General features: G+C 39.2%; 2 protein-coding genes across 3 annotated transcripts; one reads left to right on the top strand and one right to left on the bottom strand.

Annotated features, from left to right (window-relative positions):
- Positions 1-49: 49 nt before the first annotated feature.
- On the bottom strand, positions 50-12,006 carry parp9 (poly(ADP-ribose) polymerase family member 9). 2 transcript variants are annotated; one of them, XM_011489948.3, is made up of 8 exons: positions 7,972-8,195; positions 5,221-6,111; positions 3,610-3,825; positions 3,314-3,529; positions 3,124-3,184; positions 2,146-2,612; positions 1,835-1,994; positions 50-653 (listed from the first exon to the last, which is right to left on the bottom strand). In XM_011489948.3, exons 2-8 carry the CDS (start codon positions 6,094-6,096, stop codon positions 376-378), a joined length of 2,274 nt encoding a protein of 757 aa, XP_011488250.1. In that variant the 5' UTR covers positions 6,097-6,111; positions 7,972-8,195; the 3' UTR covers positions 50-375. The 2 variants fall into 2 exon arrangements, with proteins under 2 accessions (XP_011488250.1, XP_011488251.1); XM_011489949.2 differs by lacking the exon at positions 7,972-8,195 and adding an exon at positions 11,801-12,006 and having other exon boundaries at positions 103-653.
- On the top strand, positions 11,989-26,058 carry LOC101163370 (extended synaptotagmin-3). Its single transcript, XM_004082007.3, has 23 exons — positions 11,989-12,341; positions 13,566-13,607; positions 15,056-15,190; positions 15,289-15,365; positions 15,488-15,557; positions 15,633-15,722; positions 15,796-15,851; positions 15,957-16,077; positions 16,181-16,357; positions 16,790-16,872; positions 17,710-17,758; positions 17,871-17,960; positions 18,033-18,095; positions 18,163-18,216; positions 20,920-20,991; positions 21,142-21,228; positions 22,122-22,271; positions 22,356-22,657; positions 22,770-22,868; positions 22,948-23,079; positions 23,170-23,275; positions 23,367-23,416; positions 24,294-26,058. Exons 1-23 carry the CDS (start codon positions 12,030-12,032, stop codon positions 24,331-24,333), a joined length of 2,457 nt encoding a protein of 818 aa, XP_004082055.1. The 5' UTR covers positions 11,989-12,029; the 3' UTR covers positions 24,334-26,058.
- The last annotated feature ends 1,109 nt before the right edge of the window (positions 26,059-27,167 follow it).

Below are 27,167 nucleotides of genomic sequence, written 5' to 3'. Positions count from 1 at the left end.
AAATACCTGGATGGTATTGAGCTTTAAGGAAGGTAATAACAGAAGAGGCTTTTCTTTTAAACATTCTGCTTTAATTGTTTTTTAACCTATAATTTATAACCAATATGTAGATTTCTCTTTACACTAAATGAGACACTGCCTGTGGCTACATTAGTAAATCCCACCCTTTAATCTTCATTCTTGGTTTAACAAAACAGCCCCAAAATGAAAACAACCCAAATATAAATCCATATTTTGGTATTTAGATGCTTATGTTAAACATTGTATGATCATATGCTCTTCCAACATGTCAGTTTACAGAAAAATCACTGATAAATCACTGCTGCTGGGATTATTTACCTGCAGTTTCAACATCGATATAGGATCTTTATTCCTTCATCTTCTCTGGCAGGTGATGATGAACCTGGGCAGGGCCTGATAACCACTGAAAATGACAGAGGTACCATATCCTCCGCTCACGCTGTCGAACAATTTGTCTGGATCTTTCCCCACAGGCGGAGGCAGAATCAGGCCCCGCTCCCCCTTTGTGGACTTTCCTGTCAGCACCTCCGCCTCCACAAAGTACACAAACTCTTCTTCCTTTTTTCTCCTCCACACTTTCAGGGCCTCTTTTATACTGTCAGTAAAGTAGATGCCCTCTCCATACAAAGGGTCTGCAAACAGAAAAACAGGGTTGTTTGTCTTTACCTCTCATATGATGCACATGGTCCACGGATCGATGCATGGAAAAAAAAACGCCAACTAACATTGTGGCGATACGACACAGTCCAATTCTTCTACCTACATGTTGTTTCTGGTTAAAAAAAGGTATTTTTATTTTATTCAGGCATTATATGAAGAGCTGAGAATAAAGAGTTCTGTAACGCCTGTGTCTCACCCTTACGTGTTCACCCGTCACTCGAAACATACCGGTAGAAAAAAATGTGCATTAACATTTTCTTTCTGGTTCATCTATGAACTTGACAGATTACTGTGAGTGGGCCGCCTGCGTGCCCCGTACAGTTTTGTCCATTTTTAGCCCGTATTCACCCGGAAGGTCAGTTGGGACTGAAGCTCAACAAACATCCGTCGCTGTGGTTTTACCTTCAGATCTGATTCAGTAGAAACAAGCTTCTGGTTGCTTTCATCACATGTTCATAAAAAGACAAAGACGAGAACACAACCGAAAGAGTAGCTAGCCAGATATTGATTATTTCATTCCTGATCGGTTATAATACCTAACATGATCATCTCTGTTGCTTTGAACGAATACTGCTGTTACTGTAGGACTAGATTTTTCCATACGTATCCGTATCCTATACATTACAGAAAAAAAAAAGAGAATGCTGCATTTACTCTCATTTGGCTATTTTCTCCTGGAGTCTACACTGAGAAAAGCTCTATGCTCCTCACAGCTGTAAGCTCCTCTCAAAGGAAGCTACAGAAAACCTTTAGAACAATGAATTCAACCCGACAGACCCACACTGAGCAGCGTTTGATCTATTGTAAAAGCGTTCGCAGTGGTCTTTTTAATTACTATAATGCTGTTTTTAGCTAAAAGCTTTTTTTAAACTGTCGTTTTCCAGGAGTTCATTAGCAATGCAATTTTAAGCTTAATTTTCTTCCTCATCCTTCATCAGAAAATGTCACGAGAACATGTTAAAAACACGAGAAGTGTCACGGTGGGTCTTTAAGGTTGATAGTGAAATAGATCCCAGTTGTTTTCTGCTACTCTTTGTTTGTGCTTTCCCTACTTTTGCATGACCTGCCAGAAGTTCTCATCTTTCTCTTTGGCTTTAGGGGTTAACCTGGAGCTCCTTCACATCAGTGTAAGGTTATAGGAGGTTCAGGATACCTTCAGGAGGAGCACACTCTGCATGGAAGCCAATCTTGCAGATCGTGTCACAGAACTGGGCAGAGATGCACTGAAACATCCTTTGGGTGGTGGAGCAGGACATCTGGACTTTTTTGATGTCAAACATTACTTCCAGAGCGGGATTCTTCACTCGTTCCACCTGAAAAGTAAAAACTTTAAACACCAAAGCAGCAGCTCGTAGTTTCAGTTCATTTGATTAAATCATATATATGGATTTATGCTTGTATTTATAGAAATATGCCTTTAAATCACAAAACAAAACTAGAGAACTGAGTTTTTAGCACGAGTACCTTTAGCACGTGGAGTGAGTGGTCACTGAAAGCAGAATATTGATGGGAAAACTCTGTGCTGTCTTTATGAACTGGCTCTCTTCTGAAGGGTCCTTTTGTATCTGATAGAAGCTGCAATTCTTTTTCTTCCTCTGAGACAAAATCCCTTCTGACTCGGCAGAGCATGGCCTCCACCTTCACCACCGCACCGACCAGCTTTTCCTTGGACTTGCTTTCAATTGTGATGCATGCATGACCTTGACTGAGAAACAGTTTGATGGAAACTCCATCGCTGTTCCAACGGTACAAGAGCTGGGATTCTTTTTTGCCAAAATGCTGGATGAAGTTGTTGTAGATTATGACTTGTGAAGAGGCGTTGAGCAAGTCCTTCAGCCACTTTTCAGCTTCGCGTGTGGACTCTTTGGAAGGACCTTCCAGGGTGATCTGTGGCTTCCTGCTGCTTGGGGAGAAATCTGTGATCTGCGTTGCTGATGGAAGAAGCAGGAAAACCAAAAGTCACTTCTCTGAAAACCTTCTCATTCAGGACAGTGGTCCCCAACCTCGTTTAGGCCACAGAGAACATTTTCACAGACCAGTCAGAACGAGGCCAAAGCTGGCGTTTTATTTATTTAAGCTTACGATTTCAGAAAAACTCAATTTTATTCAAATTAAAATGCCACTGCAAGACATTAAGTTTAGAAATGGCTCCTTTCTCCCCAAAGAAACGTTCTAAAGACGCAACTTTGTTCGCTTGGGGCTTTTAATTTAAGAAGGTAGCAAATGTTTTTAAGACAAATTTCTTGAATTGTGGAAATCATAGATGAATGTGGACGACTTAATCAGGTAGTTTTCCAAAATAAAACGTCCTTCAGAATCATAAAATAAACCGAGGCCTGGTACTAAGTGAGCTACGGACCAGTACCCTAACCCTGACCCGGCCTGGGGGTCGGGGACCACTGATTTAGGAGGAAACAGGTAATTAAAATCTTTTAGATTTACCTTGTTCAAAGTTGGGTTTGGGGGATTGTTTCTGGATGTTTTTCATTTCATCCTTAAAAGCCTAAAAACAGACAGTGATTGAAAATGTAAATCTTAGAAATCTCAATGCTTTTGGGTTTCAAATGTACTGAACTCTACAGTCAACCTCAAACAGTGTAGCTTCTCCTTCTGGACATTACAGTGAAAATACCTGGAAGACTTTTTGGTCAGAATGATGAATGACAAAGTAAACTGCCATTGGGGACGGACAGTTTTGAGAAAAGTTCTGCACCGCATCCAGCATGATGCGGGCAGCTTCAGTCTCAGAGAATCCCAGGTTTCCTGTTCCAATAGCAGGAAAGGAGATGGACTTGTGTTGTGCTGATGCTGCTGTCCATAAACATTCAGTTACAGACTGAGAAAGGATCTGTGAAAACAGAAAAAAATGGTAACTACACGTGATATTTCCAGCAAGATTCCACTCACCAATACACACTTTTACTTTACCTTCTGTGAGTCTCTATCCCGCTTGTGAACACAAAATGTGTGATAAACATCTTTACACATCAGGTTGTAGCCTTTTGTGGAAATTATGTAACGGTTTTGCTTTGCGCTGTACAATTCATTTTGCATTTTAGAACCTGCTTTTTGCAGCAAAGCCTTAGAAACTCCTCCAAGCTTTAGGTCTCGGTTTTCTGAAGCAGTGTTCACAATGACGTCTGTCTGAAAGAACAAAAAACATCAGTCAAAAACAGACTTTTTCTTTGATTCTTGACTGGAAAGTTCACTAAGATCACTCCCCTTTGTTTGTTTTAGTTAGATTAGCACAAATGGTGTCCTATCTTATTGCCTAAATATCAGTTGGTAACTGGAACAACAAAAACCATACAGTCACAGTCCCATTCACCCACGTGCACACACACAGATGGCGGCTCCGCTGCTGCACAGGCGCCAACCTATAACCATCAGGAGCAGCTGAAGCGGCGACACCTCTGCTCTACCTCTGCACCACGGCCACCCCACCTTACCATTTCTATAACAAGTTTTATACATCTATGTGATTTCTTTTATTGTGTTGACTACAATAAATGCTTAAAATGAAATGTATCAAATCCAAATCAAAACCTCATGGTGGATTTTTCTTGCAGTAAAGCGGTCTAAGAATTCATTGTGGATATAGTTACTTTGAAAAAAGCCTTTCCTTCGTAGTTTGTAAGGGTTAATGACCGACGAAGTGTGCATTTTCTGAAATTAACACACGCTGTGGAAGCCTGAACCATCCGTCATGACGGGTTAAATAAAGCATCAGATCAGAGAGAAAGTTCACCGCTTTCTGCTTGTCTTTGTCCAGATGATGAAGCTAAAGTTTGTTTCAAAGAAGCCAGTGCAGTGATACAGAGCATTTAAGCTAGGTGACCGGAACTACTTTTTTTAGGTGTGCATTATCCCTGTGCGTTATCACTTTTTAATGCACACCCAGCAGCCAATCAGAATCGGGTATTCACCCGGACAATGGTGGGATAATCTCCTTCCAGGTGTTCATTATTAGAAATGAATGGACAAAGCGGTGGAGTGAACCGTTCCAAGCAAAGCAAAGCAAAGTATGGGCGCTTTCGGAAAGTCCACCTCATTAAGTGTGATCACTTATGTAGCTTCTAGCAAACTCAGCATTTTCATTTGTCGTTAGCAGATGAAATTGGTATCATTTGACTTTTTCAGCACGATGTGCATTTGTACGATTTATTAAAGCAGCAACATTAATTATTTATCGTCTAAAGTTTTCTTGCTTCTGTCTCCTATGTGCAGTGAGCCCGTCTCCTCTGAAAAACAGCCCAACACCATGATACTCCCGCCTCCTTACATGAAGACTCAAGAGCTTCACTGATTTGCCACACATCTGCCTTAGGTTATTTTCTTTATTATCCTTTTTTTTTTTTACATCTCAATATCATGATGTGGAATGTTTTTTAAAGCTGTTTGAAGAAAAAGAAAATGTGGGGGTGTCCACCTGGACCATAAACGAAGCTCAAAACGACAAGAACCCTGTGATACTCAGAAGAACTACTTCAAACTAAAAGCATAACTGTACAGACATCAATGCATGAGGACATTTCTTACTTGCTGGTCTTGAATTAATTCCATCTTCAGAGTCAGAGAGACTTGTCCGATCTGGACGGTAAGATCTTGGTCTCTGCTTGCACCTCTGGTGTTCTGCACCGCATTGCTGTATGAAGATGGTCCAGACCCCAGGATTTGCCGACAAGCCCTCTCCATTTCGCGGACCGTGGGCTCATCGTTGTTGACAAAGAAGACCTCTTTGGGACGATGTTTTCCATTGGACGGGCCCTCTAAATAACTTTTCACAGTTGACACTATGGTCTGTGCACATTCTGGCAGCGGGTAGTAGAATAACCCAGAACTTACTGCAGGTATAGCAACAGAGGACAGACGTTCTTCTGCCACTCTTTTCAGGATGTTCTCGATGGCTTTTCTCAAAAGTGGCTCAGCATCTTTTACGTCAGATCTACTAGGGTTAAATGACAGATCAGGACCCACAGCGTGAATTATCTTCTTGTATGGTAATAACCCCGCATTCAAAACAACTGCATCTCCTTTTTTCAAGGGGCCGTGATATTTGATATGATCTTGGCTGTCTTGTTGAATCTGAGGACCACCAGCATCAGACAAAGCCTGAGCCAGACCACCTCCATGACTGAGATGACTGTTAGCAGCATTTACGACAGCCTCAGCGGGACCGAAACAGCTGAGATCAGCCTTCCAGACTGAAACCACCACGCCAGAACTCAGCGTATGCTCAGACCTTTTCTCTGGTTTAACCGGAGCCTTACTGTACTTTGTACCACTGAAAGCACCGTCCACTCCTTCAAAGGTGACCACACAACCGAACTTGCTGTTTATGACTTCACTCAGATCCTCTCTATATCGCTGAATGAATGGAAAATCCTCAAGAGGGATTTCTACTTTTTCCTCCATGGTTTGATGAGAGACCTGCGGAAAGATCACACATTCCCAATGAGCCGGGGGAATTTCACAGAAAGAAACGAGGGATTCAGGATGTATGTGATGCTCAACTCTAAGACTGTGTTTTTGACATGGTCCGTTTTCTCACGATAGAGGACATATGTGAAGAGATTTTAGATCCTGCTTCCTGCTCCACTCCATTCCAATGCATCCCTTTGTTTACACGCTCTCCCACTAGCTTACAGCCCCTCACACCCCCAATCTAACATTACCAGTGCAACAAAAACGGCGAGCAATATAGGAGCAATCCAGCCGTACAGTTTAGATCCAGATTCCAGCTCAGACGGGGAAAACAAAGACGTCCATGGATCTATTTGTTTCTGCATGTGGATGCATCAGAGCTGAGCAGAACAGGGAGCTTGTGACCCACCCAGTGTACTTTTTTACATCACGTATAAGATCTTTTTCTAAATGCATTTTTTAGTTAAAACAACAATTTGAATAAAAAAATACTCAGAGCTTCATTTTCTTAATGCATGTCTTCCATCATAAAAACGCCACAAGAACGTGTTAAAAACAGCAAAATCGCTCTAACATTTAAACTGATGAGATTCCAGCTCATCAATAAATGTCAAACTGAGGCTAAAACATGCTGTATTTATTACTATCTTTTTTTTTTTTACTATTTATTTATTTTGAAAACTTCCTAGTTTTGCTATTCAAAAACAGTGACTTCTGATATCTGCCCGGTGACTTGACTAGAAATTGTTCTTTTTTTGTTTTTAGCAATATTCTAGCAGGTTTGCATCTGATACTAAATTTAGTTGTTAATGTGCAGTGTTGCTATCAAAAAGACTAAAACAAACTGGAAAAAAATGGTAAAATACGATTTTTGAGAATAGTAAATTAAGCAAATAAAAACAAATAACTTTTTTTTTCTAAGAACAAAGATTTTAAAATATTTGTATTAATATTTTTTTTAAATGATTATTTTTCAGGTACCACCCACCTCCCAAAAAAACAACCATGAATTTACATTAGAAAATTATAAATTTCTACTAAATCACTGCCTGTAATTTCTGTCAGGCAGGAGTTAAAAATATATTTTTTCCTGACTGAAACTACTATTCCCAGAGCCCCACCCCTTTACATTTGCTATCAATGATAGTCACAAAATGCCCTTTGAATATACCTAAAGAAGCTAAACCAACAGTATGCAGTAATTGAGAAATATGTATGTTTTTACACAGGACAAATCTGCATTGCTTATAGTCGGAGGATTACATCGTTTTTTGCCCGCAGTCCTAAAGAATGAGCTCAGCGCGCCACCTGCTGGCCGTTTCCCAGAACTACATCTGACTTTGTTTTGCAGCTTCCAAAGCTTAAACATACTTTTTAATGCAAACTATTTGTATTGTGGACAGGTATCTTAGATAAATATACCATATGCTGAAGTATTTATTAGTATTAGTGAAGTATTTATTTTAAATATTTATGATGATTTGAAAGTGCTGTAACCATGTAAACACTCACTGACCAATCATAAACAGTTACATGTATAAACCCCGCCCATTAACATTTTTGTTTATAACAGCAAAAATAACGCAATATTGTACGATAGTACTTACAAATCTAAATCGTTACCATAATACAAATTCTTGAAAACTAAACACACGAATACAAATATTTTATTTGGTCTGTATTTTATGTGTAAATGGGATCAAAGGTCATTCCTTCGCTGGTCTATATGGTTTTTGAAAGTTTCGCAATTCTTAACTATCTGCAGCGCTAATCTTTAACCATGCATTATTTGTCTATGATTAAAAACTGTCTATGATTAAAAACTGAATAAATTGTAAAACCTTAAGAGACAAACGACACACTTACCCAGCTCGAAGAGAAGTGAAAGCAAAAGCGTGTAGACACGGAGCAGAGGCGGACACTGCCTGAACCACAACGCCCGCAGATTGACCCTCGGTCGATTAATAATTACTATATGCAAACACTTCCTGTTTTCTCTCCCCTAAACACCCCTTTCAGGGCGGATGACCTGCAGTCAGCCTTACGTTTCCAGAGAAACTAAAGCGAAAGTTTGGAGAGGCTGCTGTGTAGTGCTGACCCCTGCTGGTGGGTCTGCGGAAGTGCAGGCAGCTCTTCCAGTTAAAGGAGGAAGAAAATCTAAGATTTAAAATGAAAGGAACCCTAGAAACTACGACAGAGAATTAGACCACCGTGAATGAATGAATGAATGAATGAATGAATGAATGAATGAATGAATGAATGATGAGAAAGCTATGACAAGAAAGTCCAGATTTTTTTTAAATGACAATGGTCATTCAATTAATAGAGATATGTCAGGGTTTTAAGAGTATAACATTTTAAATTTTTTATTCAAAAAGTCATGATTTTCTGAAGATAAAGTTGTAATTTTTATGGAGAAATGTGTGATGTTAATCATATTTCTCCGAATTTTCTGCAACATAATTGAAAGACTTTAATTGTCTTTGTTGAAACATTTTGTGAGCCAAATGTAACATTTTACTCTCTAAAAAGTGTGACTTTCCCTTGTAAATATGCAACTTTTTAAAGCATAAGTTTAAGACTTTATTCTTGTACATTGGTGACCCCTCTATGATACTTTTAGGACTTTTGTTTTTGACTTTTTTCTCTAAATTTTATAACTTTATTCTTGTACATTTTGACTCCCATTTTGACCTTCCACAGACCAGAAACAAGCCTGAATGCTTCGTCCAAACCCACAAAGCACATGTGGATTATTATAATCACATTGTGATTATTTTGGGCTTTAATCGCTTTAATCTGGAGCTCTGTGCAGCTGTAGGAACAAATAGTGTGTGAATCGCAATGACAGCTTAAAAACATTGAACTCTGGAATGTGATGTTCATCTAACCCTTCTGGGCTACTCCGGGTCCAGAACTCTGGGTTTCTGGGTATCTGTCATGCATTCTGGGCTCCACCCACCTAAAGAATTAGGAGTTAAAAATCTTCTAAGGGATTTTAAATCTTGAATTTAAATTAGCTCGAATGCCTACATTTGTTTTTCTCAATTTGAAGTTTAGTTTAAAAAAGTATGTTTAATGTTTTGATCAGATCAAACTTATTCAAAGATGTTTTTATTTTTTATTTCTAGGAATAGTGCTGAATTTTCATTTTTCTCAATATGTGCAGGATCATGTTTAACATTTTCAAGATGTTTTTGAAATATTTAAATCATTATTAAACATGTTTTTAATAGTCATTGGTTTTTTTCTCAGGTCAAAGGTCACTAGATTGCAAAGAATAAGAGATTTGGCATAAATAACTAACCCAGTGTGGATTTTGGACCTGACACATTTACACATGAATGTTTGTTTCTAGGATAAAAAATTAAATTTAAGATTTTCTAACACCGAACTTACTTTTCAAATAAGGCTAACTGCAAAAAACAAGTTTCCCTTAAGGAATCAATAAAGTATATTTTATATTTCCACAGCCTTTGCGATTTCTAATGACCGTTAAGGGATCAAAATCAAGTTGTAGGAAGAGGAATTTCCCTAAAACCAACATAGTAGCAAAGTTACATAAAAGAAATCCACAATGTTTCCAGAAGAAAAATGTCCTTATAGGGGATAGAATCAAACTGAAAACAACAAATCCTAAAGTGCAGCGCCTCAAACCGAGGATTCTAGAGACAAAGTTCCTCATCTGAACATCTGACAGCTGAAGCTCGTCTCAAACTGGATCATGCAGCTTCATGAAAACGTCCTTGAACCTTTGTGTGATCTGTTTGCCACTAAAACGCTACACAACTAGTTTAAAAGATTCACATCCAGAGATGAAGAACTCAAATTACAAAAGGAAGGGAGCTCCCTTCCTTTTACATTTTATTAAAATGCAAAACAATTTATTTGATGTGAACATAACAGAAGTCGTGCAAAATGGTTGATAAATATTAAGCTGTCAGGTTTACACTGAAACTCTTTCTATGGATTGAAGAAGGTAGTAGAATGTAAAGGAGTGCTAGAACAAACCCTGTGGAACTCCATAAACAGAGCATCCATGACCCACTTAAAGCAAGAAAGGCTCACTTTCTTCGGTTTTTAAAGACCCACGCTCATAAATTGCTGTTTTTAACAAATTCTTGTAGCATTTTTCTCATGATATAGATGAAGTTTTAGCTCAAAATTACATTTCTGAGTATTTCTTTATTCAAATTGTTTTGAATCAGACACAGATGAAAACACGTAGTTCATATGAAGAAAATACACTGCATGGGCCACAAACTCTCTGCTCCGCTCCATTCTGATGCCTCCACTTGCAGACGAATAGATCGCGTGTGTCTCTAATTCCTCGTCTGAGCTGGAATTTGGGTCAAATCTGTGTAGCTCTGATATTGCTGCCATTTTTGTTACACCAGTAATGTTAAGTTGGACGTGTGAGGAACTGAAAGCTAGCAGAAGAGTGTAAACACGGAGAGCTCTCAGCAACAGGGAGAGGAAGAGTTGAATTTCTGACTGCCTGCCACTCTGCAGAAACTACGTCCTAGAAAACAACACTTTTAATTTTTCTTCACAGTAATGGCTGGCATTCCAACACCAAGTGTCTCATCTCAATGAAGCTGATGTGGTTTCTGCAGTCAGCAATGATCTGCTGTTTAGGAGAAGATCCTCTCAGTTTTCAGGTGCAGGTCGGTCGGGCATCCGGTCCTACATATAAACGGTTTCTTGCAGACTCTAAATTCTCTTTTCACATTATCCATTGAAGTAAAGTGGTTCCGGATTTTGCTTCTTTTTCCAGTGTCACTCAATTCTGTACATTTTTGTGTTGATGTTGTCTCTTCTAGTCTATTGTTGCACCGGCAGCTCTATTCCATTCACGCGCTCAGCACAAAAACACATGACCAAAAGAGAAGAAGAAGTAGGACAGTTAAAAAACAGAAACTCTTGTCATTCACTTTAAAGAGCCAAGCATCATTGCACCAGTTATATCCACATTCGCATGTTTATTTCATGCTAATGTTTGGATTTTCCTGCGACTGTCCACAATGAACTTCTGAGCAGCGTTTATACTTTTCAAACAACGCGATCGTCTCCAAGGTTTATTTATTACATGAATGACATCCTGCTCGTTCACTTGTCTGTGAACGCGCTGAAGAAGAAGAAGAAGGTCTGAGCAGACGCAGTGAAAACAGAGGCGGGAAAAAAGGAGTGAATTCCATTCTCCAGTCTAGTGCAAAATATGAGATACATTTATGAAATAAGAGGCGTTTCTTTCATGACCGACACATCATAGTTTTGTTCAGTCTGCCTTTCTTCTTCCTGTAGCCATAAATAAAAGTCTGTCATTTTATCTACTCATCTATTTATCTGTTCACATCATAAAATCGAAATAACTAATCTTTTCCTGAATTAAAAAAATAAATGGCGAGGCTTAATTTAATCATCTCGGGATGCTCACGAATCTGGTAGGTGGCAATATTGCACATGGAAAAGTATGAAATGCGGAGACAAACATGGCCACGAATCAAAAGGACGCTCTGGCTCCATCTGCTGGACAGACAGCAGCGGCGCAGCTATAATATGGACATTAATCTCAGATTTCACTGTGTTTCAACTGTCATGTGCAAACCTATTAGTGCTAATCAACATATTCAACTTAAAAAAATAACTAAATTAAATTGTTAAAGTTGGTTTTATGGTCTGTGTCGTCACTTACCTCTTTTGTTGTGACTGCTGGAGTTTCTCCACCCAAGGGTGCAGGTGTGTCTGCATACCTGCGTGAGGTTAAACGCGGAAGCTTTGGAGCTGCTCGTCGCTGCTCCCTCAGTCAAAGTAGCTGGTCTCGTTACTTTTAGAGTAAAGTTCCTCGAATTTAGAGACTCGGTCAAATCGTTTTCCAGGACTTTAGAACCGAACCCCCCTCACAGCGGGAGTCCTGCCGGATCATGGCGTCCACGGACCCCCCTCCGGTGGCTCAGGGCGGCGAGGACACCCTCAGCCCCTCCGCTGTCAACCGCGTGCTGATGGAGCTCCTGATCTCCGTGGGGAAGACCCTGGTCGTGGTGTACCCGGTGTACCTGACGGGCTACCTGGGCCTCAGTATCAGCTGGGTGCTGCTGTGCATGCTGATGGTCACGTGGTGGAGGAAGAACCGCGTGCAGAAATTCTCGCGCATCGGATCAGCCATCGACTTCGTGGACAACGAGAAGCAGGTCATAGACACCGAGCTGAGCGGGTCTCTGCAGATGGCCTCGTGGGTGAGTCACTGTCATGGGTGTGCGTGGTCACGCAGCCAGCTGGAGGTCCTGTCAGAGCTCCCACGCAAGGAGGAGACTCTAGGAGGTGATCTGAGCCTCCTGAGAAACCAGCCCATTCATTATGACCTCTAGACCCAATTATACCTCCCTAGGAAACTAAACTTCCCATTGTCTCATTGGCCAGGATGTCCTTATTTCAGCACACCAAGTCTTAAAAGAGAACTTTAAATAAGTAAAACCCAAAAACAAATGTCCACTACTGGAAGTTAGGAGGTGTCTGCAGGTCAGGAGCAGCGGAGGTGATGTCTGGTTTCAGTTAGATTTGCAGATTTGACCTTCTGGTTTCACAGAAAGTATAGTACTACAAGTATACTTAACTTATACAAAAAGAGAGGCAGTGTACTTTTTATTATAGCATTTATATTGTAAACTTAAAATGTCTTCAATTCTGTGTCATTTCATTATATTTATACATTTATAAAGCACCTTTCACCACAAGGCCAAAGTGTATCCATGGATTAAAAAAACATAAAATAATCAAAAGCATAAATAAACCAAATTAAAAGAGATTAAAACCAGGGCTGATGCTGAAACCCTAGTGTGAAGAAGTATTCATCTGCAAATGTCTACATGTATTTAAAGAACCTACACATGTCCCTGAGGAAACTTTACAAGGCTAGAAATGATCAATTAAAAACAAATAAGCAAATGTCACTTCTACACAAGGTAATCAAAGTCAACTTCATTGTGCTCGACATGCAATGAATCATTATGTGAATGTTTTGAGGAAAAACTGTAAATAGAAATATGCACTTGTTGTAAAAAGGGGTGGAACCATACAAGATTCTTCTTCTTCTACCCTCTCCCAATCTGTTTAGTTCAAAAACTTGTGTTTATTTTTATTATATGTTTGAAATATATTTTTAAAAAAACATCCTACCCTACACGATCATGGTATATAGTATACCTTCTATACTTCTACTATGTATACTTCATAATATAAACTTCCAGAGTACCAACTTTTGCTATTGGCTTCCATGTTTTGTTTCATTTTTTTAGATAGGTCTCTTCTCAAGATTAGATCAGTTTCTGTGTCGAACATTTCAAGAATAAAAAAAAATCGTAACTTAAATGTTTTGCTTTGAACTCCTATGTGTATTTAATTTGCATCATCTTCTTTTTTTAACAGTTTTTCTCATGTCTGTCGTGTCTTTATTCTCCAAGGTCCATTTCGATGATGTGGAGAAGGTTCAGTGGCTCAATAAGGTACATTATTTTAGTATTTTGTAGTGATGCAATGGGCTCTAAAGAGGTTTATTGTCTCATGAGGAACACAAGTAAGAGTGCAATTTAAGCCCAAAATGGTGTTTATGAAGTAGCTGTATGGTGTTATTATAATTTGTTGCAAATCGAATTAAAAATCATTCAGTCCTGCAGCAGACTGGACTGCAAAGACCAGATTGTTTTTGCAATTTTACTTTCTTAATCCGTTTTAAAGCAAAGATTTACCCGTGCCACATACTAAAAAATTAATTAGAATTGCACACAACTACATCTTTTTTTTTTTGACATAGTGAATGACCCCCCTCAAACAAAAAAAGATGACAAATGGGGCTAAAGTCTCATATGGGGCTCAAAAAAATCCAAAACCAAAACACAAATGTCGAGGATGTTAAAGGGAAGTTTTAAAATTAGTTTAAATATAAATTTTGACAGAAAGATTTCAGTTTATCGCCTCTTAACTCCTGGAGCATCTCTGGGAAGCTGCGTGGTGAAAAATGTTGTAGATTTTGAACGCTGTAAGCGTGGCGAGCTCATAAAAGGGACTTTTTTCCTGTTGTTTGCAAATTTCTTTCTTGGAATATTGCAAAAATGCAATACATGAATTATTTTTTCAAGCTTAACATATTGATAAGACATGCGATGTGAGCATATTAGAAATGTGGGCGTGGTTGACAAAAAAAATAACGCTGTTGCTAAGGAAATATAAAAATTTACTTTTGACGATTTGTCTAAAAATTTCATCGACCTGTTTGTCACCACCAGGTGACCCAAAAACATGAAATGGTTGCTATGGTGATAAACCCAAATGAAAAGCAGATGTTTAGAAAAATGTTGTCACATGCAGGTCTGACCAGGGTTGCAGTCGTTTAGCTGGTCAGGCCAGGTACAACGCTGCTGGTAACTTGTATTTATCACCTCTCCTTTCAAAATAAAAGCTGACATATTTATCATTTGGTTTGGAATTCATGTCACTGTTGTTGAGCAAAGTTTTGTTTCGTTTCCTTACATGTGAGTTTTTGTTTGATTTTTAAACCTAGAGTTGTTGTCGCTCTGTTATTTTCAATGCTTTTGTAGAGAAATAGAGACTGAGTCAGACATGACGGCCGGTGATGTCATCCAGGTGTTTTCAGGTGGTTAAAATGGAAAATCTGGTACTAACTTGGCACTGATTCTGACAGAGTCAGTCCTAAACTATACTGAAGCAATTCAATTTTGAAAGTTCACTGCTTAATTCAGTTTTAATCCACCACAATTCAACTAAATATGGATTTATTTGTCAAACTAACAAACTATTTTCACATTATGTGATTTATATTTATTTATACAAACAACTTTTGTTGATTAGATGTTAAATTCTTACATTAAAGTCCAGCACAAAAGCTGTCAGAGTGAAATCATTTACTTTTTCACTTTTGTGGCGGTGCGTTCAGGTGCTGGAGCAGGCTTGGCCCTTTTTTGGGATGTACATGGAGAAGCTGCTGAAGGAAAGCATCCAGCCGACCATCCGGCTCACCAACTCTGCGCTGAAGATGTTCACTTTTAGCAAAGTCCACTTTGGACATAAAGTAAGCAACCAATTGTCTTTGACTTGTTCTCATTCTTGATATTTAGAGATCGAGAAGCTCTTGTTTGTGATGAGCCTCATTGAATGGAGTCATTTTAGGCTCCCAAGATCACAGGAATTCGAGCGTACACCCAGGAAGTGGACCACAGGGAGGTCGTTCTGGATTTAAATATAAAGTCTGTTGACTTTCTTTTTTTAATTTTGAGATCACTTTGATGTTATTTCTGGTTAAAGTCATATTTGCTCTCCAAACCCAAGTGTTGTATGTTTTTGTAAGCATCAGGTCTTCGTTTTGCAGTTTCGAAAGCGACATGGAAATCGATGCTGCCGTGAATTCAGCGATCACAGCTGGAGTTAAAGGAGTTAGAGTATGTATTTTTTTTTTAAGTCTGTGTTGTAAAGCTTATATTTGCTTGTCTGATAAATCAACTTGAATCCTGAAGATTCAGGGAACGCTGAGGGTCATTTTGGAGCCACTTATCAGTCAAGCCCCACTGGTTGGAGGGATTACTTTGTTCTTCATTCGTCGTCCGGTGAGCACACGTACAACCATTGCTTTGAACAGTTCACTGCTGCAGTCACTCTCAAACTTGTTTTTCCTCTCAGACTTTGGGAATTAACTGGACTGGAATGACGAACCTCTTGGACAGCCCCGCGTTCAAGTCGGTCATCCCTGAAAATCCCTCTGATTCCTCAAATGCCAGAGTCTAAATTGAGAGTTTTTTTGTTCTTGAAGTTCTCCTCTCATCTCAATTGTCCCTTTCCAGCTCACTTTCTGACGATGCCATCATGGACATCATCGCCTCCCTCATGGTGTTGCCCAATCGCATGTGCATTCCCCTCATAGACCAGGTCAAAGTGGATCAGATGAGGTTTCCTCTTCCTCGCGTACGTGAAAACACTGATCCGTCACAGGCAGCTCGCAGCCCCAGCAACATTTTCTGTTTTAGATGACTGTTCTCTACAAACTCCTCCTCCTCCTTCCTTTCAGGGTGTTGTGAGGGTTCACGTTCTGGAGGCCAGAAACCTGGTGGCCAAGGACACCTATCTGAGGGGTTTGGTGAAAGGCAAATCCGACCCCTATACCATCGTCAGAGTTGGTAACCAGCATTTTAAGACCAAAACCATCGACAACTGTTTGGACCCAAAGTGGAACGAAGTGTATGAGGTAGAGTCCCACATGTTCTGATCGGTGCTTGGCTCCAAAATTATTGAACAAAAAAGGTTTTTGGAATAAATTTCTCCACTTGTTCTGTTAATCATTGCAGCTTCCGATTGCTGATTCCCTAAGATCATCCATAACCCTGTAGAAAAAGATCACCCTGCTTGTTGTGCAGCTTTTTCTCCCCCACTTGCTGCTAATTTTCTAGATGAGTTGTGTTTGTTCAGTTAGTCTGAACCTTCAGTTGATCCAGATAATCAGCAGCAGTTAGGGCTGATGTCGCTGGGAGATGGTTGGGCGGCCCTCATGCCAAAACGGACAAACACAAAAAAACAATAATTATGAGAATAGACAATGATGGAAACATGCCAGAGTAGAAATACCTGGTGTTTATTTGAAGCTAAAACAAGAATGTTCTGTTTTTGAACCTGTGAGCAGTTTGTTGTCCATGAGGCACCGGGGCAGGAGCTGGAGGTGGAGCTATTCGACGAGGACAACGATAACGACGACCCTCTGGGAAAGTAAGAGCCTCATTTTTAACGTAGTGATTGTCCTCACTTAAGAAAATGTCAAAATAAAGCCTAATCTTCACAGATTTAATCGATCATTTGCTTCCAGAAAAGACTTCCAGAATAGAATAATTCCATAGACTTCTATTGAGAAATACTCAGTACTACTATTTGTCAGAATAAACATTCTGGCTCCAACATGGCAGCGTCCGTATTGCAAAAAAATGTTGACTGAATTGACTTCATTTTACTGGAGTTGGAAGTAAGCCATTTTCAAAGGGTGATGTCAGACTAGGTCAGTCCAGTTCTCATATACAGTCAAAGCGTGGACCAATCAGGCCTGTGGGGCTGACATAATAAGATTTAATGTCCCCCCCCCATGCATCTAAGGAAAACTCAAGTGTCACGAGCAGGAATAAGGGAAGTAAGAAAACGAAAACATCTCAAGGGGTTGCAAGTGAACTTTGCTGTGGTTCCTTACATTGTGAAAGCACCTAACTGAGTAAAAGCAGAAATAAACAAAAATAGAAAAAAACACTGGCGGAATGTATCTTTAAATGGACAATAGAGAAGCAGAGCCAACAGTGATAAAGTTTGATTAAGTCTCCTCGGTAAAGGCAGATCAATGTCCTCCAATTATAGTTGGATAATAGTTTTATCGCCAATCTTCTGCAGTGTTTGTTTCCACAATTTTTGCTCGCATTACTCAAGGAGGTCCTCGACATGATTTCCAGAATGATCGGCTTTTCTAATCTTTAAAAGACTCTTACTGAAAAACTGCAGCTGTAAACAGCTGATAGAACATGGATGCATAATTGACAAATTTAAAGAAATGTATTTTCTGCTTAGTTTTCGCCTTGATTTAGGAGAAGTAAAGAAGGAAAAAGAAATGAAACAGGTAAGTTTTATTTCTTTTAAGATCTGTGATATGAAGAAGATTTCCTTACATGTAGAAGAAACAAAAAGATCAGAACTGGATGTTTGACAAATGTTGGATTTTCTTTTTCAAGTGGTTTCCTCTGAAGTCGGTTGAGAAAGGTGAGGTTCACCTGCAGCTCAACTGGCTTTCTCTCCAGACCGACGAATCGCTCCTCAGGAAGGTACGGCTGTTTCTGATCAGAAAGCTCCGCTCCCTTTTCCTTATTTAAACCTCTCTGTTCCTTCTCTTCCAGTCGCATGACGGCCTCGCTTGTGCAATGCTTGCAATTTATCTGGACAGTGCTTCCAACTTACCAGTGAGTGGAGGACTGTAAGCTTTGTGAGCATATGATGCAAAAATGCTGAAGTGTTTCTTTTCTGCAGAAAAACCTCAGCGAGGTACAACAAAAACATGGCAAACAGCCGAAGGAGGGGCGGGTAAGAGCAACATCATCTATATGTGATTGATCCAAAGATAAATGCTTGCGTGTAAAATCCATCATACTTGTAGTGTGTTCATGTTTTACTGTCCAATTCCTTCTTCCAAGTCCTTTTAGAAAGGAATTCTTTCATCTGTCTCAATAAGCAATGATAAAAACAGCCAATAGTAACCCTCTTGAGACAGTTAAAGGCAGGAACTGAGCTGAAAAAGAGTGGAAAACATCCAAAAAATAATAGTATTTCAGATTTGCAGAAACATTTTCTTTTTAAACATGAAACCAAAAGGGATTTTTTTTTGTTCATTTTGTTAAAACTTTCAAAGCTTCTATATTAATATTATTGATTTTAATCACCTTTGTAGAACTGTTGCATCACACTTCTCAAACCACTTTTTCATTCATATTGTTAGAGTTTAACTCCAAAGTATTTAAAATGTGTTGAGTTTGGATAAGAGCAATCGTTACACAAGTTCTTCCTTTTGCATCCGGTTAGAAAAAGGACTTTGACTGATCCAAACTGTCCGGCTGGGTTGTTGTCTCTCCTCTGAAGCTAGTATTTCCAGTTTATCTGGCACAAGCTTGTCTGTCTTCTTGTGTGGGTGGGAGTGCCGCTACCAGCTGGTGTTTGTTATGAATTTCCTCCTCCAGCATTCCCCAAGAAATGGAGAAATAGTTCTCTGAAGGGAAGATTGATGGAGGAATTTCGAAAGTAATAGAAGAAACTGATCAGATTTGTCCTTGAAAAGAAACAGCTGAGCTGCTCTAAAAGCTCTAAAACTCCTCCTGCTGGTCACAATCTGAACTGCATTCCTCATAAATCAAAAAGAAGTTGAGGAGTACTGAAATTGTCAAGGAAAATAATTATTTTTCTGGAATGATTTCAACCCATTAATGATTTAAAATGCTATGCTTTAGCTGTTTGTATTGTTTGAAGCAATTGTACGTTTCTAGTCACACTGTTGATAAACCTGCCAAACAAAACTGTCTAGTTTTGAAACTTAACCGCCAGAAACTTTGTCTAAAGATTAAAAGGAAAGCCTTTATTGGTTTGAATATTTTATGCAAAAAAGGACACTTTTTACCATGGGTTTTTGCTGTTAACATGTAATTTATCTATTCAGAGGAAAGAAATGGAATAATCCCAAAATGCTGATCATGTTTGGACACTTTTCTATAATTTCTAAACTGCATTTTACATTTCTTTTTATGCATGTGGGATATTGATTTTAAAATAGTTTAATGATCCAATTAATTTTTGCTGTGACAAACAATGCGTAAAAATCAACTGGTTTATATATAAAATGATCTTTTTTTCTTTTTAGTTAATAATGGAAAGCTGTAGAAATGCGTGGGTTGCATTTCCTAAGCAACTTTCTTTGCAAGTCAAAACAGGCAAATGAGTTTGTAGCAAATAACCTGATCAAACTGGAGAGCACCAACGATTCACTGTTGTTTCCAATCGGCTTTCTTTATTCAAGACTTAAACTTTATTTATAAAGCAATTTAATGCAAGAATAACAGGAAGTGTTTTAAAAGCTTATAACAAAATAAAAAGCAAAATGATCAAATACACAGAATGCCCTCCAGACCCCCCTGCTTCTAAGGCTACGTTCACACTGCAGGGCTTAGTGCTCAATTCCGATTTTTGGAAAAAATTCAATTTCTTTGCAAGGCCCTTCACATTTCCAATTAAATGCAAACTTTAGTGATCTCCTGTGTGACCGTGAAATGACCCAGAAGTGACCCGCATGCGCAGAAGAGTACTCAATGGGGAACGACGTCGCTGTTGTTTGCGAAAGTAGCTAATGTTAGCAATGGATGTCAACAACAGTGTTGTCAACAGTGGAGCGCTTTCTGCATTATTACATCTATTTTCTACAAAAGAGCCAGCACAATAACAATCTTCTCATTTTAAGAAGGCATTGGAGCCAGGATCGTCTGTACCCACTGATGTGGAATGGGGATGTGTATGTGCTGGGGCCACCCGCGTGTGTGTAAGAGAGAGGAGAGAGCACGTGCAGCGAGGTAGAGAAGGGGGGGGGGTGCAGTGGGGGCGTGCATTCATGTTGTGTGTTACGGAGGAAGGAGAACAGTAATAAAAGAAGGCTTCCCCCCAGCAGAACTGCTATTGACTCTTTATTAACCCGCTCTGGAGAATCTGAGGGTCCGAACGGGGAAGTGAACCCCGGAGGAGGATCCGCCTTCGGTCCCCCGCACTTCTGACCACGGTCGGAAAGGGAAAAAAGTAATTGCGGGAAATGTTCAACATCATGCGTATCAATGTAGCGTATCAATGACGTACGGGTCGGATACATGTGGGCTGGCCGTTCAGACGGAGGTCGCATTTGAAAAGATCGGATACGTATCGGATTCAGGACCACATACCCAAGTGGCCTGGGTCGCATTTGAAAAGATTAGATCAGTGTCGTTCAGACTGTTCTGAAAAGATCAGATACAGGTCGCATGGGGGCAAAAAAATCAGAATTGGGTTGTTTCAGCCTGCAGTGTGAACATAGCCTGACATAATGAAACAAAAACTAACATGAATAAAACTCAAATAGAAACCCAAGTGAAAAAACAATCCAGTTTTGGGATGAAGCCACAGAAGTACAGGGAGTTCTGAATCCAAAAGCTCAATGAAAGGAGAACAAATGGCTGATTTGCTTGTTAATTTTTTCTCATTGGTTTGTTCTGGTTTCAGCTCACAAAGACAAAATCCGGGCCGAACTCTTACGTGGAGTTTTCTGTTGGCAAAGATGTTAAGAAAAGCAAGGTACTGTTTTCACTCAGTTACATCTATGAACTAAACCTCAATCCGCTGCTTTCTTTAATAAACCTTTTCTCATGCTGACAGATTCATACAGGTATGCATTATGATGTTTTTCTGTTGAAACTAAAATCCTCCTTTCTTCTCTTTTTTCAGGTTGTGTACGCAAATAAAGACCCAGAATGGGGGGAGGGCTTCACTTTCTTTGTACAAAATGTAAAAACACAGGAGCTTATTATTCATGTGAGTTGAGCCTTTTTTATATATAAAATCAATGTATCAAACCTATGTTTTAATTAATTCTATTTTTGTAGCATCAATGCTTATATTTATCATGTTCGGTGATCTCATTTGCTAGAAAAGAAACCTCAGAAATCTCTGATTCAGTAAATGAAACCTTCTGTTTTCTAACAGCTGCATGTGTTTGATTGGGATCAAATAGACAACATTGGTGTCTGCTTTCACATCGGGCTGTTTGGTCCACACTAGATTTCACTTTCTGAGGTGGGCTGCTTCATTTGGCAAATAGAAAAAAAAATCCACAGGTGTGGAAGAAACGTTGACACTTGAATGTGTCGGAAAATAGAATTCTGGGGTCATTTGAAAGTGACCCGTGGAGCGATTAAATAAGATGGCACAGTGGTTGGCACTCTTGCCTCACAGCGAGAAGGCCCCGGTTTAAAGCCTGGCTGGATCCTTTCTGTTTGCATGTTCTCCTTATGCATGCGTGGGTTTTTTCCAGCTATCTCCCAGGTATCCATTAATTACCCCTAGGTGTGCATGTGTGTGGTTGTGTGGCCCTGCTGCAGACTGCTGACCTGTTCAGGGTGTACCCTGCCTTCGTCAACAGTAGCTGGGTTGGCTCCAGCAGGTTCTGAAGATAGATGGATGAATGGAACCCCTAATTTTTTGGTACATCTGTGTGATTTCTTGAAGTATTTCGGTCTTCCTGTGTCATTGGTTTAGTTGGAATTGTGGCCCAAAAAAATGCAGTTTTGGTGCAAACCTTTCCTCCTAAAGGCAGATATGGCTGTATTTGGACCAAGCGTCTTTGCTGTTGGATGATAGTCAAGTATTGTGAAGCGAAACATCAAAGATTGTGCTGTTCACACTCAAATACTTTTATTCTGGTTCAGGTCAAAGAGTATGACAAAAAGACATCCCTGGGTAAACTCGAGTTACCTCTCAATCGCCTTTTCAACATCCCTGACATGGTTTTGGACCAACGCTTCCTGCTGGAGTCCTCCGGAGCAACAAGCGAAATCAAACTGAAGGCAACTCTTCGGGTGAGCCATCAGTTTCCCTCCGTGTGTTTTTCTGTGTCTCACAGATCTCAGAAATGCTGAATCACATCTTCAACCTCACAACAGATTCTTTCCATGGAGGAAAAACCCAAAACGACTGTAACGACTCCTCAAAAGGAACCTCCGACATCACAAGCCAAAGATGATGGAGGCGTTTCCACCAACGCTGCTGCCTCATCTTTTGCCCGTCCTCTTGACAAGGGCACAAGAAAAGACCCATCAACCCCACGCCAATCCCACCCCTTAGCGTCAGACTCCGGGAAGCCCTCTACTCCAAACATGCGCCGGTACGACTCTCGCAGCCTGCTGTCGGAGAATTCCCTTGCTTCATCGCGCTTCGACTTATTAGACGGAGCTTCCTATCCCGAGTAAGTCTGCCTCCTTCCACGAATTTGTCAGAGGTTTAGTGCTGAATTTAAGTGAAGAAACTACAAAAATATTTTAAATTTTAAAGATGGTGTGTTTCTTTTCTGGCTGCAGGGCAATTAGGAATCATCAGGGCTCATTTGGAGAGATCAAACTCACCATACGCTACGCCGGGCTCCGAAAAAAACTCCTGGTGGTTGTGGAGTCTTGCAGGTTTGTCCTAAAAAAATCCCTCATTGTAGTCTTCTTCAAAATAATCCTTCCAAAAAAACTGTTATGTTTTCTCCAAAAGGGACTTGTTCCCCTGCAGTGAGAACGGCACGGATTCGTATGTCCGCCTGTACCTGCTCCCTGATCAGGCCTTCCTTCACCGCAAGAAGACACACGTCCAGAAGAAGACCGTGTCCCCATCCTTCAATGAGAAGTAAGCAGAAAAGTTTTTTTTTTAATCTTTCAGATCTCCCTCTTAGGAGCCAGGTTTTCATGTCGTCTGTCAAACGTCTTTTCCTGGCAGGTTTGAGTTTGATGTACCCCTTACAGAAGCCCTGAACAGGAAGTTGGATGTGGCGGTGAAAAATAACAAGATGTTTCATAGAAAGGAGATAAAGGACATTGGCACGGTAGGTGATGGGTCTGTTTGATGTTTAATGCTTCTTTCGGATCAGTTGAAGTCCTTCCAGATTTTCCAGAGTGTGTTTCTTCTGTCTGCAGGTGATAATAGATCTCTCACAGGTGGATCTGGAAAACGGCATCTCAGAATGGTACAGTATGAAAATAGTTCCTTCTAATTTGACCTCTCTGGCTTTGATTTATCTTTTTAAAAAATAAAGTAACAGGCTAGGCCTGCACAATATACCGCAAATGTATCGTTATCGCGACATCAAGCTGTGCAATATGCATACCGCAAAAGACGGCGAAAATCGCAATAAATGGTTACCTTAAATGTGCCAAAACAAACTCATGACAGCTTGAAATATTGAACAAATGAAATAAATCCCTTTATGCATTTAACCAATCGGAAGGACCCGTTTACGTTGTTGATCAGTCAGATGAGCCCTTTAATGTTTGATGTTTGCCTCCTACGTCGACAAGGGTCATTTGGAGTATAATTTTTAAACTGTTGCAGTGAAATGGAAATTATGTTTTTGGTTGTTTTGCTATTTGTTTATATACCGCAAATTATATCGTTATCGCATTATTAATCACCAATATCGCATATCGCGAGTTTTCATCATATCAAGCAGCCCTATAACAGGCCAAACCTTTTAACGTACAACTCAATAAAATTTAACCATCTGTTTCAACGCTGATTTAAAGCCTACAGAAATATTTATAGGAAATCCCAACACCTAATGTTGAGGCGACCTTCCTATTGAAGCCTCCTGAGGAGCTGATGGGTTCGATTTGATGTCTGAAACGCTTCTGTCTTATAAATACGTCGCAATCCATTCCATTGTTTGTTTTTTTTATTTACAAAAATGAATCGGAGGGAGAAAAAAAGTCAGTCGACCTTGTTGACTTGAGGGACATGATTAGCCATGGGCAGAAAACGTGATTGCACAGAAACAGGTGGGAGTGCACAGGCCCTGTCTAAGTCCAACACAGCAATAATGAATTATATTCTGTCTTTTCTTGCAGGTTCGAGCTCACCCTCCCCGGGCTGAAGAAATCCATCTAAGGGGGGCAGCAGAACGTTGAAAAACTGAGGCGATGCTTGGAGAATGGCACATTCAAGCAACAACTTGTTTACTATATTCATCGGTTTTTAACATTTTTTGCACACCTTTGTGGTTTGGGGACTTGAAAATTAAAGAAAATGTATCTTTTAAAGGTAGCCAAAAAATGTTTTTGTTTCCTTTAGGTCTAAGTATTAGAAAGTACAGCGCTCACTGGCTTTTTCTCTTTGCTGTCTTGAAGTATTTGAGTATATTTGCATTAACTCTTAAGATGTTTAACTCTTGAGAAGAATAACCAATTTTACATTTTATCTTTTTAAATTAGGTCATTTTTGCCAAAGTTCTTAAATAGTTTAAAAAAAAGCTTTTAATTGGCACTTTTCTGGTGGTACTTTAAAATTGTTTGAAATGTTTTGCCACGGTTTAAAAAAACGTAACTGTGACTATAATGTGAGACGCTTCACATTTGTTTTCAAAACAAAATTTTCTGACTTTAAGGAAACCTGAATGTGGTGTGAAAGCGAAGAAAGAACTTCCTGGTTACTGATTTTACAAAATGTGTGAAAACATGTTTAAAGAAGCTTATATTGCTTAGTTTGGTTGAAAATATTTATATTGATACTGTAAATGATCATGTTTCGAAGGCTGACGTTTTGAAACTATAAACTAACTTTCTGGTTATATTTATCAAAAATAAATTTGTTTCAAAGCATGTCTGATGGTGATATTAAATGCAAGTACTGTGTAAACATAAAGGGCGTTTTTAATGTATTAGTACAATCTTGGACATTATTTTTTTTTTATTTTAACCTCTTAAGAAGCTAACATTGTTTGTAAACAGAATTTGCTTAGGCACATATCTAGATATTGATCAATTTTATTGACCAAGTAAACTAAAGTTTAGAAAGGATTTTGGCCTTTTAGAAATACCAGCAAAAACACAAAAGACAACTAAAACCTGTTTCTTGCACTTCCTCCATTTTGAATTCTAAATGGTAATGAATTTATGAACTAAAGATTTAATCAAAAAGATTATTTTTCAGTCAACTTGAGAATTTTTGGCATTGAAAAAGAAATGACAGAAGTTGTCCACTTTTTTAGTAAAAAATAAATAAATAATATGTGATCATCTAGTAAAATTAATTTATTCTCATGCACAGTATGGGTAGTTTTTATGTTTCCTCCAGAGCTTCTTTTTTTATTCCCCAGCTTTTCAACCACTCAACTGTTTCTTGTCACTAACATCCATTTTTTTCCTCAAACATCCTTTAAATTTTTATTACTAAACCACATTTTATTTCCTCATGCGGTCAAGTTAGGACTCAAGGTGAGGCCTCCTTTCAGTACTGTGGTGCTCATTTGTACCTGAAGATCTGAGAGTTTCTGCTTCTGTGGAAATAAAAGAAACCTCTTTTTTTAAGTTAGCTTTTAAATAAATAATTTAATCAACTTGTTTATTTGGTTTTTAAGTATTTTATTGCTTTTATAGTTTATCATTTGTTTATTTTTTTCTCGGTCTATCTTTTAATCCATGCAGTGCCTCCTCAAATTTCAGCCACATTTCCCTCCAGTTCATGTCTGTCTTTTTTTTTATTGTTGTTGCTTTTAATCTAATGTGTCTAATTTTTATGATTTTAACTCATCTGTATGTCTTTTATGTCAAGCTTGTGTTTGACAGCACGTTGATGAAAAATGCTGCATAAATAAAGTCTCTGATTGAAGGAAAATAGTTCCTCTCCTGTCGTAATAAACACATCGACATACAGTTTAATTTTACGTCATACAAAGAAACAGAAATTGGGTATGAATCCGTGCCCCCCCCCCCCCCCCCAAAAAAAAAAAAAAAAAAGTAACAGAAAAACCTATGAGGGTTTGGAGGGACATCCCTGTCTGTTGGACCCAATAAACCAAGGCATTGAACAAATGAGTATGCAGTGTGAGTGTGGTTAAGTGTGCAAAAACATGCAGGGTTTGAAACTCTGCCAAGCAAAGAGGAGATGTTTATCAGCAGCAAATTGTTTTACTGATGATCTTACAGCCACAGCAGATTCCTTTCCAAGTTGCCAGTGGATCCAGAAGGAAGTTAAGCGTATATAAGTATACGCCATTTACCATTTAAATTAAAATTCAAACCTGCTAAATTGAGATGATGGTGTTGAGAGAAGCTAAAATGGAAGACATGTTCTGGTTTTACATCACTTGCAGTCTTTTCAACAATCAGAGAAGTGTGCTGAGCTGTACCACTGCTTTAATATGGCAATTGCTTTCGTCAAAGCTGAGAGGGAGGCAACCTCTGCAACCACATCTGCAGGCATCCAAACCACTGGCTGTGATTGCTATGGTTCAGGAGAGGAGATCCTTGGAGTCATGGCAGCTGGCTCGCCATCTGGATGCAAGCTGAGGTCTGATCAGCTTGGAGTCACTTGGAGAACGGTGTATGATGATGAAAGCCCCCAAAACAGAAACACTGATAATGTGTCCAGAGGCTTTTTGATGTAAAGGCACCAGCAGATGTGGTCTTACAGTAAAAAATTAAATACAAATTTGAAAAGATGCATACATTTAAGTAGTTTTATCAAAACGAAGTCCAAGAAATAAGAAAATATTATTATTTTTAAATAATCTCAAGCTTCATTGCCTCAAGTGATTTAATGCAAACATAGTATAACACAAATTACATTAGAACAGACAAGTAGTATGAACAGCGCGAAATAACCAAAAGTATTTTACATATATATGAAAACCTATTTTGAAATATTTTCTAAACTGTTCTTGGAGACAACCAATAACTACCGCAGTAAAATGTCGGAGTGAAAAGTCTTCGTTCGTTTGTGTC

Source organism: Oryzias latipes, chromosome 21, assembly GCF_002234675.1.
Source record: "Oryzias latipes chromosome 21, ASM223467v1".
Classification (NCBI taxonomy): Eukaryota; Metazoa; Chordata; class Actinopteri; order Beloniformes; family Adrianichthyidae; genus Oryzias; species Oryzias latipes.
The sequence above is the reverse complement of the archived record's forward strand: the minus strand, read 5'-3'. Positions and strand labels throughout refer to the sequence as shown.

Coding starts and splice junctions, on each gene's coding strand:
- parp9 (XM_011489949.2), bottom strand. CDS start 6,096: ATGGAGGAAAAAGTAGAAATCCCTCTTGAGGATTTTCCATTCATTCAG. Junction 3,826..5,220: donor AATTAATTCAAGACCAGCAA/GTAAGAAATGTC, acceptor TTGTTCTTTCAG/ACAGACGTCATTGTGAACAC. Junction 3,185..3,313: donor CTGACCAAAAAGTCTTCCAG/GTATTTTCACTG, acceptor GTCTGTTTTTAG/GCTTTTAAGGATGAAATGAA.
- LOC101163370 (XM_004082007.3), top strand. CDS start 12,030: ATGGCGTCCACGGACCCCCCTCCGGTGGCTCAGGGCGGCGAGGACACC. Junction 20,992..21,141: donor AAGATGTTAAGAAAAGCAAG/GTACTGTTTTCA, acceptor CTCTTTTTTCAG/GTTGTGTACGCAAATAAAGA. Junction 23,080..23,169: donor TCCCCATCCTTCAATGAGAA/GTAAGCAGAAAA, acceptor TTTTCCTGGCAG/GTTTGAGTTTGATGTACCCC.